Source organism: Falco peregrinus, chromosome 6, assembly GCF_023634155.1.
Source record: "Falco peregrinus isolate bFalPer1 chromosome 6, bFalPer1.pri, whole genome shotgun sequence".
Classification (NCBI taxonomy): domain Eukaryota; kingdom Metazoa; phylum Chordata; class Aves; order Falconiformes; family Falconidae; genus Falco; species Falco peregrinus.
In genome coordinates this window covers 27,615,528-27,631,411 of record NC_073726.1, presented here as the reverse complement: position 1 = coordinate 27,631,411, position 15,884 = coordinate 27,615,528, and the positions used below count along the sequence as shown (strand labels likewise).

Here is a 15,884-nt window from a genome sequence, read left to right as displayed (position 1 = left end):
CTATTAGGTTTTAAAAAAAATAAATAAAGGGGGGGGAAGACAGATTATTCTATATTCAGAAGGTTGTGAACTGTTTTTAATGTGCGTGTCTCCCTGCCTGTGTGAGGGCAGGGGTAAGGGGAGGAGGCAAGGGTGGGAGAGGAGCTGCGTTAGGAAGTGCCTTTTCTAAAAGTGTCCAACTCCAGCCTGCACAGAATAGGGAGACCCCAGCAACCTTCAGAAAATAATATAAAAGCAAACCGCAAAGGTAGAAGAAAATACCCAAAAGGAGAAGACTGCAGCTTGCAGTAATCTGTAAATGATTGCTGGCAAAGACTGGAGGCTTCAAGCTTGAGCTGTGTTTGTTCCAAAAGAAAGCCAAGAAGGACGGTGTTAATAAAGAGAGATTTAACTGAGGGCTGTGCTTGGAATAAAGTGAGCTACAAAAAGGTCAAATTTGATCAGTTGGAGCAGATTACAAGGGCTTTGAAAGGTAGTGGTGAAGAAATGAAACTGGGACTGTGAAGCAATATAGCACAAGATTGATTTTGGGGGTGGAGAGAAGCTGGGACAAGTGCTTATCAGCTTGAGAAGGAGGAAGAGCTGTGCTGAGTTTGTTGTCATTCCCACACCGAGTAGAGTACTTGCTGCTTTTGTGGTTAGGCTTCCCTGCCGTGGTTGTGGTGTTTTGTTTTTTCTCTTTCTTTCCTATATATATATTTTATTGTTGCTACAATGGTGTCTATAATCTCTGACTTGGATCCTCTGAAAAGCTGGAAAGTTTTAAGGTAGGCCTATGTTTTCTTCTGTTTGGTACAGGAGGTTTTGGTTTAGCCCTAAATTAACTGGAGCTTGAGTTATAATGGAAATGTGAGCCCTGGGCTTAAGTAAGAGGAGTTTCTGGTAATTAGAGCCCTTTTAAGAAACAGCAAACCTTTGAGCAGATGTTTAGAGACACCCGAGGGAGATTTTTAAAATATACTTCTCGGTGTTACAGTGCAGTCAGGATTTTTATTTTTTTTTTGGGGGGGGGGGAGAGCTTGCTCTGTAAATGCGAGTCAATAGCAGAGGCTCGCACCGGCTGGAACTGCGGGATTAACTCCCTGCGTGCCTCGCCGCGCGCAGCGGGGGCAGCGGTGGGGAGCTTCGGAGCCCCGAACAGCGGCGTGAAAGTTGATCAAGAAGTGGAAAACAGCCCTGGGGGAAGGCAGAGGGACAAATGTGCGCGTTCCGTTTTATTGTTGAAACTTCCACAGTTCGTTGTTCCTCTAAGGCATCTGTTTGAGACTTAAAAGTTGCTCCTGATTTTTATCTTCAGCGCTATTATTTTTTTTTTATTTGAATAGTGAAAAATGGTAACTCGAACGGCTAAAAAGAAGGCTAAGGGGGAAAAAAAATAATCACCCTTAGTGTCTGCTGCAGGTATTAAAGCTCCACAGTGTTAAACGACCGTATTTAACGCTGCTATAAATGCCTTGGGTTTGCCCTATTGAGAATCTGGACATGTGAAAACTTTGCAGAAACTTCTAAAACATTGGAAACAGCTGGGAATGTAGATGGAGAAATTGTAAAATTAGGTAAAGATAAAGTTAAATGCATTTCCCTCAGGTCTCATGCAAAACGTGAAGCTGCATCTAATACCATATTTTATCTTTTTCTTATGGAAGTGAATTACAGGGATTTTGAGGGAGTGTGTGGCTTGTGATACTATTATTATAAATATATAATAACAATAATATTTTAAAGTATACTTTGGCTTCTTGCTACAATGTTTTAAAGAACTTAAATGTGTCCTGAGCTGAAAGAGGAAAAAGTCTTTCAGAAGTCGAACTATAAAGTCTACTTGCATAACTAGGTTTTCTTTTTTCCTCATGTTTGCATAGCACTGAACTTTCTTTTTCAGAAGTTTAAACTTCTCTGACCATCTTCTGAGCCTGTGTGTAGGAATGTGGACTGAGATCTTTTATCTTTGTCTGCGGTATGAGACTTGGTACAGCAGTCTTATTGCAAGGTTTTTTGTGGTTGTTATTGTTTTGGGTTTGCTTGGTTTTGGTGTTTTTGTTTTTAAAAAAAGAAAGTCATTTAGGTCTGTCAGCACAGAGTGATGAGTTTCTATTTGACTTCCAAAACTTCGGTGTGGATGTTTGCTGGGATGTAGCATTGTGTGGGATGGTGGAGCGCAGGGCTGTGATTGGCACCCGGGGTGATGGTCATGCTACATCGGACCAGAGCCAGGGTGACTTCTGTGAGTCATTACCAGTGAGTGCCAGTAAAGTGCTTTTGCAGAGCTCCCTATGTGTTGTCTTACAGTGTGTGTGCTCCAGAAGAGCTATTCTAGGAATTATTCTAAAAGTTTATCTAGCTCTGTGAGACTACTGATTCCTCTGCTAGTCAAGTCAGGTGGTGCCAGGATTTTGCTGAGTTGAGGGATGAAACAAAACACTTGAAAGTCAAGAAGATTTAAGAAGGAGACACTGTTGCCCTCTCACAGAATCCTGTTTTCTTAGAAAAATGATGTGTTTGCATGACTGGAGAAGAAATATCTCCCTGGCACTTTCCCCTTACAGTATGACTGAAGTTTCCCAACTTTGTGTGTGAATCTGGAGGTTACAGCTGTGTGGACACAGATGTGATTTAAGTCAATTTTACTGGACATTCCTCTATGTATTACTGTGTGTGATTACAGAAGCAACTCTGTACAGATGTGACGTGGTGCAGAGAGTTAAGAGGTGGGAAAAGGCAGCATGAAATTTAAGCGAAATGATCGCTGATAGTTAAAAAAAAAAAAAAAAAAAAAAAAAGCCAGAAGACACCATGCAGCTCATACGGCTTGCGACTTATTAAATTGTAATGCCACATCACATTTTCCTTATAGATTTTAGTTCTCTTCTGCAGGCCAGTTTCTAGCCTATTTGATGCCTCTGGGCTTACCATTTTTAGTGTCGTCTCCCCACGTATGAAGAGATCCTGTAGCTAGTATCTATAAGAAATAGAGGAGTGTTTCTCTGTGTTTCTCTTAGGTGACGCTAAGCAATTCTTTAAGACCCAAATGAAATGCTGTAGCAAATGCTATGATCAGCTTGGGAGTAGTGTCCTGCAGTGGCAAATTCTCTATTTTGTTTTCCTTGTGCACCCCCTGTATTCTGTGACTCGCTCACACTTTGAGCCCTGCTTAGTTGGGAAAGAGACTGAAGGATGCAGATCTCGTGGAGGCAGGTGGCAGGGAGAAATAATTGCATTAGGTTAATAATTCCCCGGGGCTTAGAGAGCTATGGGTTGCCTCGGTGCTAGTTACCCCCATCTCAGCTGAGCTCTGGTTCCTCTGACCTGCTCCCCAAATCCCCTAGGAGCATGTCCTCTGCCCTCTGAATAAAGGTAGTAATAAAGGAAAAGGTACAATATAACAACAGACAGGGCTGTGGCTGGTGGTGGAGCCTAATGGGTGGGGAAGGTGGTGCTGAGGGGTGGCCAGGGATTTTGCTGGACTTCACCCAGCAGGGCTGGGAAAGCTAGCAGAGGTATTAAAATAAATGGCAGTATGGTGTGTGTATAGATGATATTACACCAGGTCTCCCTCTTGGGTTGTGCCTGCCTGGGGTGGGACACGAGAGCTGCAATACTTTCTGGCGAGTCTGGGCCCTGCTGTGCTCGCATTGCAGCAAGGCGGGGAGGAACTCCCAGGTTCTAAGCACAGGTCAATGTGCAGAACAAAACCCACTCCAGAAAATATTTTCTTTCACTGGATTTCTTGATAGTAATCTGAATATTAAAGTTATTGGAAAGTAATCTGTGAGAGCTCATGGAGTTATCTTTTTTTTTTTTCTCCTCCTGTTGCCTCTTTTCAGATAAGCTCCCAGCATAAGATCTGTGCTTTGACATTAACACACTGCTGCCTGATCTTCCCTTATAGATGCCTTCTCACTTTTCACAGTGTGACTACAATAAGTGCCATGCCTGTAGTATTTCTTGGAGCCAGAAGAGATTGGCAAAACTTCAGACCTTTTTAAAACCCTCCAGAGCCAATGGTGTGTGCTCACCCAGGCCTCCACAGACACAGAAATCCTGTTTGTCTGTCTCCAAAGTGACATGGGAGTTAGGATCTAGCCTTGCTAGCGCATAAGAGAGACCAAGATCAGCTGTTGTAACACCAGAGATGTCTCTAATCCATGTTCCAAACTTCCCCGTACTTCTGGGACATGGCTTTGTTCCTCGTACGTGACAGGGACAGCTTTGGTCGCTGTTTCTGAAGCCAGAGCCTGTGCTCTGGGCCCCTGCAACAGCAAAAGCAGAGCAGTAGCCTGGCAAAGAGAGTCACTAAGAGAAGGGAGAAAGAAAAAGAATATCCTTCAAGGCCATGGCTCCTCTGCTGTGTTTCTCCCTTAATTTGGCTCCAAGAAGGCAAAATGCAGTGAGTCACCTATACAGGAAAGACCTTGCACCCCTTTGCATTCCTGTCTGAAGAAGTATGTGACCTTTCTATGGCTTATTGCTAGGGAAAAAGAAGTTGGTTTTAACTTGACTTTGCAACCTCAAGGTGAAATTGAAGCAAAGAGTAGGAGTTTTTGCTCAGATGAGTGGTCAGCTCGTGGTCTGTGAAGCAGTGAGCCTTGCACTGCCACTCTGCATACAGATGACCTGAGTTCCACAAGTCCTATTGAACTGGCCTGTACAACTTGGCTGGTAGGCTTGGGAACATCTTATTTGGAACACATCATGTGTCAGGCGGATGTACAATTCAAGTGTTCTCTCCAAAATGCCTTTTTCCCACCATGCACACCATCCAAACAGCCTGCAAATAGTTTGGCTTTTCAGGAAAAAAAGTGTTTTTCATGCTTGGCAAGTCAGTCCAGCAGGAACAATTTCAGCCTTGTTGGTGCTTGTATTATGAGCCGTTTTGGGCAAATAGTCTCATCCCCATAGCCTGCTCCTGTGATTGCCTGTGAATTAAGATGGATTAAATAACTTCAAGGTGTTCAAGTTGGGGAAGGAGGGAGAAAAGTACACACAACAGCTCAAATTCGGTTGTCAGCACAGAACAATAAACTGAGATCACAGTGATGCAAGTCTTGTTCCTGTTTTAGCTTTTACTTTTCCATCTTAGCAAAGCCTCAGATAAGGCATCCTGTATTGTATTTGGTATCTGAACGGACTGGTTAAGTGCACAGACCCCCAACGCAGAACTACTGTTCAGAAAATTAGGTAAAAAAAAATAATTGTTCTTTACTCTGTGTGCTTTACTCTGAGGACCTGAACAATGTTGTCTCCACCCACTACTCAAAAACAAAACAAGCCCTGAAAGTCTCACCCACTGACATGGACTGGACTCCATCGCCAACATGAAAAACAGATAATGGACTATCAGATGTCAGTGGAGAATACAAATTCCCCCCTAATTGCCACAATATGCTTGCTTTAAAAAAAAAATGCATGAAAAGAGGGTGTGTGTATATTGTAATAACTAAAAACATATTTGAAAAATGTGTTTCCAGTTAACCCTCAAAAAAACCAGATTGTGTCAAAGATGGCCCTGAAAGGGATGCTAGTGAGAGTCACCTAAGTCCCAAGTCGTGACACAGATGAGAATTGCCAGGGAGATGATGCTTATTACTAAGCTTTGGTGTGTAAAATATGAGCAGCAAAACACCGTCTGGATTCCCTGCTTTCAGTTTGGATGTGTAAGTCTACAATCATTCAAGTGAGTAATACTGGGATTAAAAATTAGGCCCATCTATATTGAACTATGGGGGGTTTAATAATTCTTTTTCACCTTTTGCATCTGTGCTTCCTCTGCACTTTGTAGAGGACAATACTGGCAGTTTTTCTTGGTTTGATTTTTTTTTTTTTTCTTAAAAAGGCAGGATGTATGGGGTGATTGAAAAATAAAGATAACAGAAAACAGCAGATTAGGATGTAACACACTCCTGCATCCATTGTTGATGGCTGAAAAGTCATCTAGTCCTTCTCTAAGCCTGTGCAGATTTATTCTTGCATCTTTATTTTCCCCTGATTAAAATTCAATATCACTCTTTTCAATAAGAGTTTATTCTCCACTGTTTTACTAAAAACAATCCACTTTTCATATCAAGCCTGTATACAAGCTTATTACATCTTGTTCATTTGGACATGAGTTGTTAAATCTTCCAGGTGCTTTATGGGGGATTTAACCATCCAAATCAAATGAATGCTCTCTCATAAAGAGGTTTACTTACCATTGCCGCTATGTTCCTTTGCCTAATTGTTTAAATTGCCCTAACCCCTAAAACGTAATACAGAATTACCACACCAGCAGCACAGATGCCTAGCAACAGCCTATGATGGTAAGCTCGTAGTAACACTTGCCCAGCCACCAGTGATTTGCAGTTCAGGGACTTCCTATATCAGCAGTCATGTCTTTGTCTCAATGGATTCTTCCTCCATGAATTTCTCTGACTGGTTTTGCAGTTTTAACTTTGAGCCTACAACATTTTGGAGCAAATAAATTCTGTGGTTTGACACACTGGTTGCATCTATGCTAACAAAGCAATGCCCTCGAAGGGCTCTTGGGGTTCTTTGACATGTAAGTTTGTCTTGCATCCACATTTTGGGACATGTGTTAGCTGTTTGGAGTGGTTTCTTTGCTAAGGCGTTGAGACATCAAGTCCAGGTTCCTTTGTTTTGAAAGGAGGGGGGGGAGTTGTGTTGTTTCTGCATGTATTATACTACAAAATCTCATTCCTGACTGGTGATTAGTGACATCCAGTTACATGGATGCACGTGCTGCAGGATGCAGGTAAAAACAGTATCATCTTTTCCTACCCATGTTACTTAATGATACTGACTTCCATTTACCATTTCATCGTCATAATCTCTTAAATCAATTAGAGTCCTAACATACTTCTGCAGATCTCTACAGCTCTTGCATAACAAACCCAATGCAAATGTTAAGCTTTGTCTAGTTCTGCACTTGGCGGAACTGAAACAAGGAAGAAATAGCCTGTAGAAAGAAAGGTAACTGGGCAGTGGCAGCATTACATTGTGCCTTGAGAGATAAGGGTATAATCTCAAGCTTTTCCCAGGCTTTCTGTGTCAGTTTGGATGAGTTACTTAATCTCTGTGTGCCTCAGTTCCCACCAGTAAAATGGAGTTGTTAATACCTGTCTTATCTACTTTGACTATAAACTTTTCATGGCTATGGAGGTGCACGGCTCTGTCCATACAGAGCCTACAGCAGTGAGGACGCAGCTTTGGGCTGGGCTTTTCACCGCCTGCCTTCATAAAAATAATTTACTTACCTGAAACCAGAATTTAACTCTGCTGAGAACAAGTAATTTCTTGCACAGTTATTAAAACCCTTTCTTAAATATTTCTGCCTTTTCAAGGCAGCTCTGTGGACAAGCCACTCAAATTGCCTGCCAGCTTTTTTCCAAGACTTTGTTAGGCTGAAGCTGGTTGAAACCTGGAACCCAAAGCTGAATGATCTGGCTGAGCTTTCCCTAATGGCAAATCACTTAGCTTGGGGGTTTGGCTTTCTTATTTTTCCCCTTTGGTTTTTGGGGTTTTTTTTGTGTGTGTGTGTGTGATGCTTCTGCTCAGTAACCCTTTATAAAAATTCGTAAGCTCGGTTCCTGTTCTGCTTTAATAAGCTCCCCTCCAAGCTCAGTCTCTCCTTTGGTATGCAGTTCCTTCTCTGCATAGCTGCTCTTTTCATGTCTGATAGCTGCACATGTGAATAATTCTTTTCATAAGCTTATTTCTTGCTCTTCTTCATTTCTCTAATCCCCTCGCTAGTTGACATGCAACTTTACTCAGATGTGTTTCATCGCCTTCGTTCAGCAGTACCTGTGCCACGTGGCATCGCCCCAGCCACCAGTAGCATACCCTGCTGTCCCCACAGAGGGGTGTCATCATAGCAATGAAAGTCTTCCAGTAGTTATTACTTCCACGGGCTTTATGGTGTTCAAGGGAGATTCATTAAAGATCTCCAGCACCCCTGCTAGCCCCAAGGTGTCATACCAAGGACGGAGCAAAGGAAGGTGAAAAGAGGGAGATTTGCAGTCTCTCTTGCTTCAAGATCCAGAAGCTTTTCCTTTGCATGACCTGAGCAGGAGCTGAATTTCTTATCTGTAAGGAAAAAGCTCTGACTGTTCCCTGTGGGTGTTGCCTGGTAGGTATCACTGTCTCCCAAGGAACCCGTTTAGGCTTCAGCAGCTCTAATGCTCCTGAAAAATGCTCCGTGACACTAAAAAAAAATCCCTAGTGTAACCTGGATGTTACCATCCACCCCCTTTTATACGAGCAGCTGAACATGCTTCTACTGATCATACTCTTAATATTCCTTAATAAAGAAATAAAAGAAAAAGAAACCAAACTTGTGTGAATTGCATTTCTATATAACTTTCTCACATGCTTTGTCTTTGATTGTGTGTGTTTCCCCATGTTTCAATGCAAGTGGGAGAGGTTTCTCAGGTTTTTATTCCTCATTTGGGAAAGTCCATGCATCCCCTGTGAGAGAGTTCATTCCGGTTGTTCATTATAGGATCCTTGTTCTTGAGTTGGTCCCAAGCTGGTATTAGTGGACCACTTTGTTACTGAACTCCTGTTGACATTGGATTTTTGCTGCTGGGTTTTTTTTGGTTGGTTTGTGGTTTTTTTGGTTGGTTGGTTGGTTTTTTTTGTTGTTGTTTTTGTTGTTTGTTTGTTTTTGTGTCCAACTGAGCTTTAAAACTGAAGATTATCTAAAGGTAGGGAGACATTGGGAGGCTCCAGTGGTTATCACAAACATTGTAATGTCTCTCTCTTTTGTTGAATGTGTGGATTTCAGATTATTGGAAAAATCTGCCATGTCAGTTGTGGTACATTCTTTTTCTTTTCCCTTTCACATGTCAAGTTAAATTGTCTGTAGCTGGTTATCTTCAAGAAATGCTTTATAGAGAGAATTTTATCTGTTAAAAATATAATTTACTTGTTCAGGTAACTTTGCCAGAGTCTTCAGTAGTGGAAAACTGATTCTCTCCTTAACATGCCTGAACTGCAGACTACATTTATGTATTAAATTAGTAGATCAATGAAGCCAGAACTTAAATTGTGGTTGGAAATCTTGGTATGACTTTTGAGTGATTTGATTGTGCATATTCTATCCAAGAATTTAAGATATTATGGAAAGCTTTAAAGTAAAAAGGGGGAGAGATTAGTTTTTTCTTTAGTTTTAAGACTTTTAGTTTTAAATAGTGTTCTTGGTTTTCAGGTCCTAAAGAAAACAGTAAAGTATTATTAAAAGGATTTCAAGTGAGTCTTTGAAGCAGGAGATATTCCAATTCTGAAAAATATGTGGATTTAATGATCTTTCTCCACAAAGAATAGGCTATAAACACACAAGTGTATTCACCTACTACATGTGCCACCCCGGTACTACTCTTCCAATTACATTCATCCTGAACCAGGAGGTACTGGCAGATTTCAAGCTGAGACTACCTAATTCTAAACGAAACTAAATTCATGTTCACCAAATTCTAAACTAAATTCACATTCAAGCATTTGTAGGATGAATTTAATTTCTCGGTCTCTTAGGCTGGAATTAATCTTGGCTTTACGCAAGTAACTGGTTACTGCTCATTAATCAGAGGTGGCTTCGGGTCCCCGGGAGGACTTCAAGAACTGCCTTCAAGAGATACAGGGTCCATGATCCGTGTTACATACTTGAGCCTTAATTTTCACATGTCCTGTCAGTAAAGCTACTGAGCGTGTTTGCTAACGTGACACCTGGTGTGGTCTTAGGGAAGAATTTCAGTCCCACCAGCAGCTGGAACTGCTGAGGCTGGTGGGTGTCCCTGTAGCCCTTGGACTTCCCCCTTGTTGGAAAAACTGACCTTGCCAAGACTTGCAAAATGTTGTTGACTGGGGTCAAGTTTTGGCTGGACACAGCAAATAAAAGATGTATGTAGCCTGGGATGAATTACAGGCTTGGAAGGGGGAGACAGGTATTAAAGGTCTCAAATGGGGTGATAGGGAGAAAAGTATTTAAACGCTGATGTAAACTTTCATTGAGTCCAGGAGTTAGTTGGCAGGGCCTTTTATGTGACTTTTGGGGTTAGTTTTGCAGCTGACGCAAACTGACAGAGCTTCATTGAGCAAGATCTACTGACTTAGGGTAAATGGGAGTTGGGCCCCATGTGTTTTGCAGAAGACTTGACATCTTTCTTCTTATACATAAAGTTTCTGGATCTAATAGGAGAAAAAAATGTCTTGGTCAGAGCACTTAGTGTATTTATTAATTCCAGCCTGTTGATGCCCAGTTTACTCTGTCTGAAGTCTTGACTCTAAAAAGCTCTTGGGAATGTTACATTAATTTTTAATTTTTTTCCTGTGCTTGAAAGAAACAGATGACCTACCTCTTTGCTCTTTAGTCAGTGTTCAAGTAAACTAATAAGTTTAGCATAATCTATTAATAAACCTAAACCTATGACATCCTAGGTTGTAGGCAAGCTGTGTAAACTTACTATATAAGTTACATACCAGCTGTGAATCATTGGAAAGTGGTGATAGCAGAAACCAAACTTGCTGTAGAGTAACTTTTTTTTTTTTTTTTTTTGCTACTCATTTGAGCTGAAAGTTTCCCATTTTTTTGTAAGGGGATTTTTTTTTTTTTGTTTAATTCCTGCAAAAGCAGTTTGTATCTATAACCCAGAACAATGTGGTTCTCGCATATAGCTCTGGGACTGCTCTTAGACTGAGCTCAGATCTCCCTGCTGTTTTCAGCTACATCTATGGGCAGTAAGTTGCTTTGTTTGCCATGAGATTGATTAACATCTCTGGTTAATGAAAGCTTACATCGTGCATGCAAGTCTTACAAGTGCAACTGCTGAGTGTTGTTACCTGATGCCTCAAAGCTGGATAGATCAACATTTTATGTGGACTTTGAGGTCTTCTTTTACATCTTAACTCTCATTCTACTCATAAAAATTTTAAAGCAATCTCAGTTATCCACACCCCACAGAAAAAAACAAGTTACTCTCTTATTAAGAGGTCGCCTAATTTAAAAGTACCCTCAAACAATATTTTCTATTGTAAGCTGCAATCTGAATTTTTCTGTTGGTATGAGGCTGGTATGCATTTGTTGCACTTTACAGCCTTTCTTCTCTTATCTGTAGATACTGTACAACCATGCACAGCAGAGCATCCAACAACAAAAATAGGTAATTATTCTTGCAGTGACAAAATTCAAAGACTTTGATCCACCACAAAGATAATTGATGCTGTTCGCATTGGTGTGGTTGAGTAAAGGCAACAGGAAGAACTGAGCACGGATGAAGCTGCAGGTCCAATTCCAGGAGGCATAACTTTAACCTATTTACATGCAGATAAGAAGTTACCTTTGCCAGAATTATTTTTGCCAGTTACAGATGTTTACTGGGCAAGCATCATAGCAGAAAAGTCCTAGGAAAGGACTTCAGTTAATTTCCAGAAAAAAACCCCATCATTGTTAGTGTTTAAGAGAAATAAACCACCTGAAAGCAAAATGTCCTGTAATGTACATTCAGGTTAGGTTTCTGTACTGTGTACCTGTATTAAGCTGACTGTACTAATCATTGCCTTGTTTTCCCATTAAACTCTGCAAGATATTACAGGGTTGATTGTACATTGTGTATTGGCAGTTCAGGTTGTGGATTGAATTTAAGCAGCTGTTATGAAAATACAGTCTATAACAACAGGGGAACACAAGCTCTGTTGATGAAAATGAGCTATGTATACTGTGAGCTTGTGATTTGGACATGAAACATGGGCTCCAGGCTGCAACATCACCAAACATGACAATTTGGAGGAACAAATAAGTTCTGCGCTTTTTATTTTTATTTTTACCCCCATTTGTTCTTATAACACGTAACAGCCGTCAGACCACACAGGAAGTTTGCACAAACCTACATGGTGAAAGTAGGATGGGAAAGCAGAACTGGTTCAGCAGCAAAGGGTTGGGCATTTGTTATTTCTTCAGCAGCTGGAAGTTTAGTGTGGCACCAGTGAATAAAATCAGCTTTGCAGGGAGGAAGCTGTATAATCAGTATGTATGATGGTTTCTAAAGATGTGACGATCTGGAACAGAGTAGTTACCTATAGATGGTATCTTTGTATCTTCTCAGTAGCAGCGGCCAATTTTGAATTCCTTCAGGAAAATGGTAAAAAATGTGCTTTAACTGAGCAACAGTTAAGCTAATAATTTCAGACCTAGAAAGACTTCCTTAGGAGGAGTGCTTAATTACAGAGGCAGAGAGTTGTGCAGAATAGTAAGCACTTCCCAGAAACGGTCATTTAGGCTTTTGTTGTTTGAATTTTGTCATAACACAAAGGGGAAGAAAAAAAATCTCGTGAGGGATTTGAAACCAATAACCCACATGACAATTAGCTCGCAGGGTACTGTGCCAGTAGATACCATGGAGGGCAAATACTTAGAATTGGAAATTATTTTTATGGATGCTGAGGATATCTACAATTAGATAGGATTAAAATGGATGGGGAAGGATGGAAGTCCTCGCACTCTGGCCTGCTACTATCTGAGGCTGAGAAGAATCTTCCCTTATTTGGCAGCATATCCCTATCTGTGTAGGCTTTTTGTACCTCTTAGGGATGGAAGGTCATATAAAGCAAACTCCCATCCGATCCCATGAGACATTTCCTGTGTTATACAAGAGTGTTAAAATCCTACTAATTGAATTTTCTTTCCTGGTACTGAATTCTAACAGCATTTACTTTATTGATGCAGTGTGTGAGTCAAAAGAAAAGATAAATATTTCAAGCCTTGTGTTACTAAAGAATATACTTTTATTTAACAGTATTATACATGGTATCTTAACCACTTTCTAGACCGATGATTTCCACAGGGTAATTTTGTATTGCATTAAAATAATTATCCATCACCATTTGAACTTCATGTACTCTCAGATAGGTAAATTGTATACTTTAGCAAGCCAGCATGCGTTCTGAAATTGTTATGGAAAAGATTTGCATTAGGAAAATGTAGACTTTCTCCCCCTCCTTCCCATGATAAAAATCTTGTGTGCACAATAGCTGTACTGCCACATGTCATGGGGACATTGTGTAAATCACAGAGTTACAAATTTGTCAGCCTAACCAAATGTCTGAAAGAATAATGTCATATTAGTTACATTTCAGCTGTAAGCCTGGCCTATTTTAACCTTGATTTGTGTGGCAGCTAGCCATACCAACAGCTTGTGCAGGGTTGATTATAAACAACTTTGTTTTAATGTAACAAGATTCTCATTTAATTCCTAGAGCTTGATGCAATAGTGATCAAAGATAAATTCAGACGTATCCATGAGGTAAAGAATTAGATTAGACTGACCCAAGAAGACAGGGTCCTGACAATTTCAAGAGTGTAAAACCTTTTGTACATTGTAATGAAAACTTGAGAAAGTTGGATGGTGCACCTGACAAAACATAGATTGAGAACTGCATTACACCCGTAGCAAGCCTTGATATAATTTTGGTTTTTATTTAATTCTACTTTTGTGTGGAAGGACCTGTATCTTCGACTAAGAATTTTTTTTTTTTTTTTTTTTTTTTTTTACTTTTTAAAGCTTTATTCGTTTGGGATTGCCAGTTATTTTTCTTCTAGATTATCTTTCAGCATTAGGGATGAAAAACTTATTCTGGAAGATCTGGAAAAGTTTAATTCTTTTTGTTTGGGTTTGTGTGTGTGTTGGACCCTCTTGTGCTGAATCAGACACGGTTCAGACTTGGGGGGTGGGGGGTCCTTCTTTGGTTTTTTTTGACACTTGTGATGGTTTCAGTATTAGGGATTTTGTGTTGGGGTTTTTTTCCTGGTGTGTTTTTTTGGGGGGTGGTGGTGCGTGTTTGGTTTGGGGTTTTGGGGTTTTGTTGGTTGGTTGGTGGGTGGGTGGGTGGTTTGTTTGGTTTGGGTGGGGTTTTTTGGTGGTGAGGGTTAAAGTGTCCTTGTCTGAAGCAGCATACCTGAGAGGCTCTCTCTGTCTTTACTTAACTGACTATTTTCAGGAGGCTTAAGGCAACTGAGTGTTTTTCAGATTACCACCTCCTTACCGTGCATCTCAGAAGCTGGGCAAGAAGTTCAAAAAAGGTGGGAGGGATTACGCTGACTGTGACTATACTTACACATCTGTTTCCTAAAGAGGGTTGGGATGGGGCTATGGTGTTCACTTTATTTTAAAATCAGCAATTCAGTTTAGGTCTGTAAATGTCAAATTTGAGGGATTTGGTTACATAAGCATCAAAACCCTGGTTGAAACCTTTGAGTGGTTTTTAGGCTTGTGGTGAACTGAATCAAATTGCAGGAATGGTCCTCAACTTAATTACCCCAATAAATTCCTGTTCCTTTGCAGCTTTATGTTCTTTCTTTGCAAGTAGCTGATTTTGAACATTCCTTCTTTCCCTCCTGTATAAAAAATACAACTCTTGCCTTCCAACAAAATCAAACCTTTACATGAACATAGCTGGAAAGGTTGGGAAAAATTTTGGGGTTTTCCTCTGGGTTTTTGTATGTTTGGTTTTTTGAGGCATATTTGGTGGGGGTTTTTTTGTTTGTTTGTTTGTTTTTAATATTTCCCTCTCAAGTTTCACATTCCTGATTCTTTTATTTGAGAGTGCAACAAACAAAACAAACTTTTTTTGTTGCATTGTCAATGGCAGAGGAGGAAACAGGAGTAACAACCTAAGGTTCTTCATTATGAGTTTCATATTTTTCTCATAGGGCAGTACAGTGTTGCTCATAATCCTGCTAGTTGGGAAATCTTTAGAAGTAAATATAATTAATTCAGTGATGCCAGTCTTGATAGTTAGAAATTTCCTTGGTTCTGGGAAAAATGATAATGCAAACAGGAACGTCTAGTCTTTAAACACACAGGGAAAAGACACAGATGCTCACATGTACACAAAGTGGTTTAAAGTCAATAAGCTTTTGTTCAGTCAGAAGGTAAAAATGCACAAATTTGCTGGTATTTTTTATATATATGTATGTATATATATAAAAATCATAGTGGGGGTTTCTTTACCTCTGCTCTAAGATTATTACATAATCTTAGGACTTGCTTTCACACCTGTGTTTCTTTTGTGGTTGCAAGTCGGTGAGTTTTTGACATAGGAACCGCACAAAGATTTCTGACCCCACAAGGTAACAGAAATTACTCTTCTAAAATCTGCATGAATTTCTGACCAAATACTTACTTCTGCTTCAGCTGTGATATTTCCCCCTCAGTCTGGACTACTTGTGATATATATTTATTTCTTGAATGGAAATAGAAGCAGCAATCCCATTTCTGGGACAAATTTTTATGGTCTTTTTAAATGCGTACTGTAGAAATGTAGTAAAACATCTGCCCAACATCCACAGAAGACATCAGCTTGGGAAGGTTTCGGGGAAAGATATTAAGTCATTTAAAATAGTTTAACTCTAGTTCTTTTATATTGTCATGCTTATGTCTTGCTGTTGTAAAAACCTGCTATTTTGAAGACTTGATACCAGTACTAATCTGTTTCAGCTGCATGTTCCCAGACTATTTATGAAAATGAGTTTTTATTTAACAAAACATAAACCAATGTATTTATGTTTTTATTTGCTGAAGAAGACTCTAAGAAGACCAAACCAAAGGCTTCATAATCAGTGAGGGCTGGGTGGGGATTTTTTTTGTTTAGCTGTGTTTGTCCTGGAGATTGTTAGGCTGAACTATTTGTTTAAAGAAACAAAATGAAAATGAGAGGTCTATAGCCAAGTTTTCAAATGATCCTTTTGCTCGCTGGCACTCGCTGAGACAGAAAAAGTGATGGCTAGCGCTTCAGAAATCCTTCATGCTCTCATTTTTTGGAATTTGAGCTCCTAAGAGAGTCTGGCCTTTTGCCTGCATCCTGAGATTAGCCTGAGCGCTGGGGGTTTTTTTTCCGAT

The 15,884-nt window shown here is 40.2% G+C and overlaps 1 protein-coding gene across 2 annotated transcripts in view; it reads left to right on the top strand.

Moving 5' to 3' along the window:
• Positions 1–587: 587 nt before the first annotated feature.
• Positions 588–15,884, top strand: part of CELF2 (CUGBP Elav-like family member 2) — a 375,972-nt gene continuing 360,675 nt past the window's right edge. For both annotated transcript variants that reach the window (XM_055807125.1, XM_055807124.1), the window contains exon 1: positions 588–767. In XM_055807125.1, the coding sequence (XP_055663100.1) occupies positions 715–767 (53 nt within the window). In that variant the 5' untranslated portion in view covers positions 588–714. The remainder of the gene's footprint in view (positions 768–15,884) is intronic.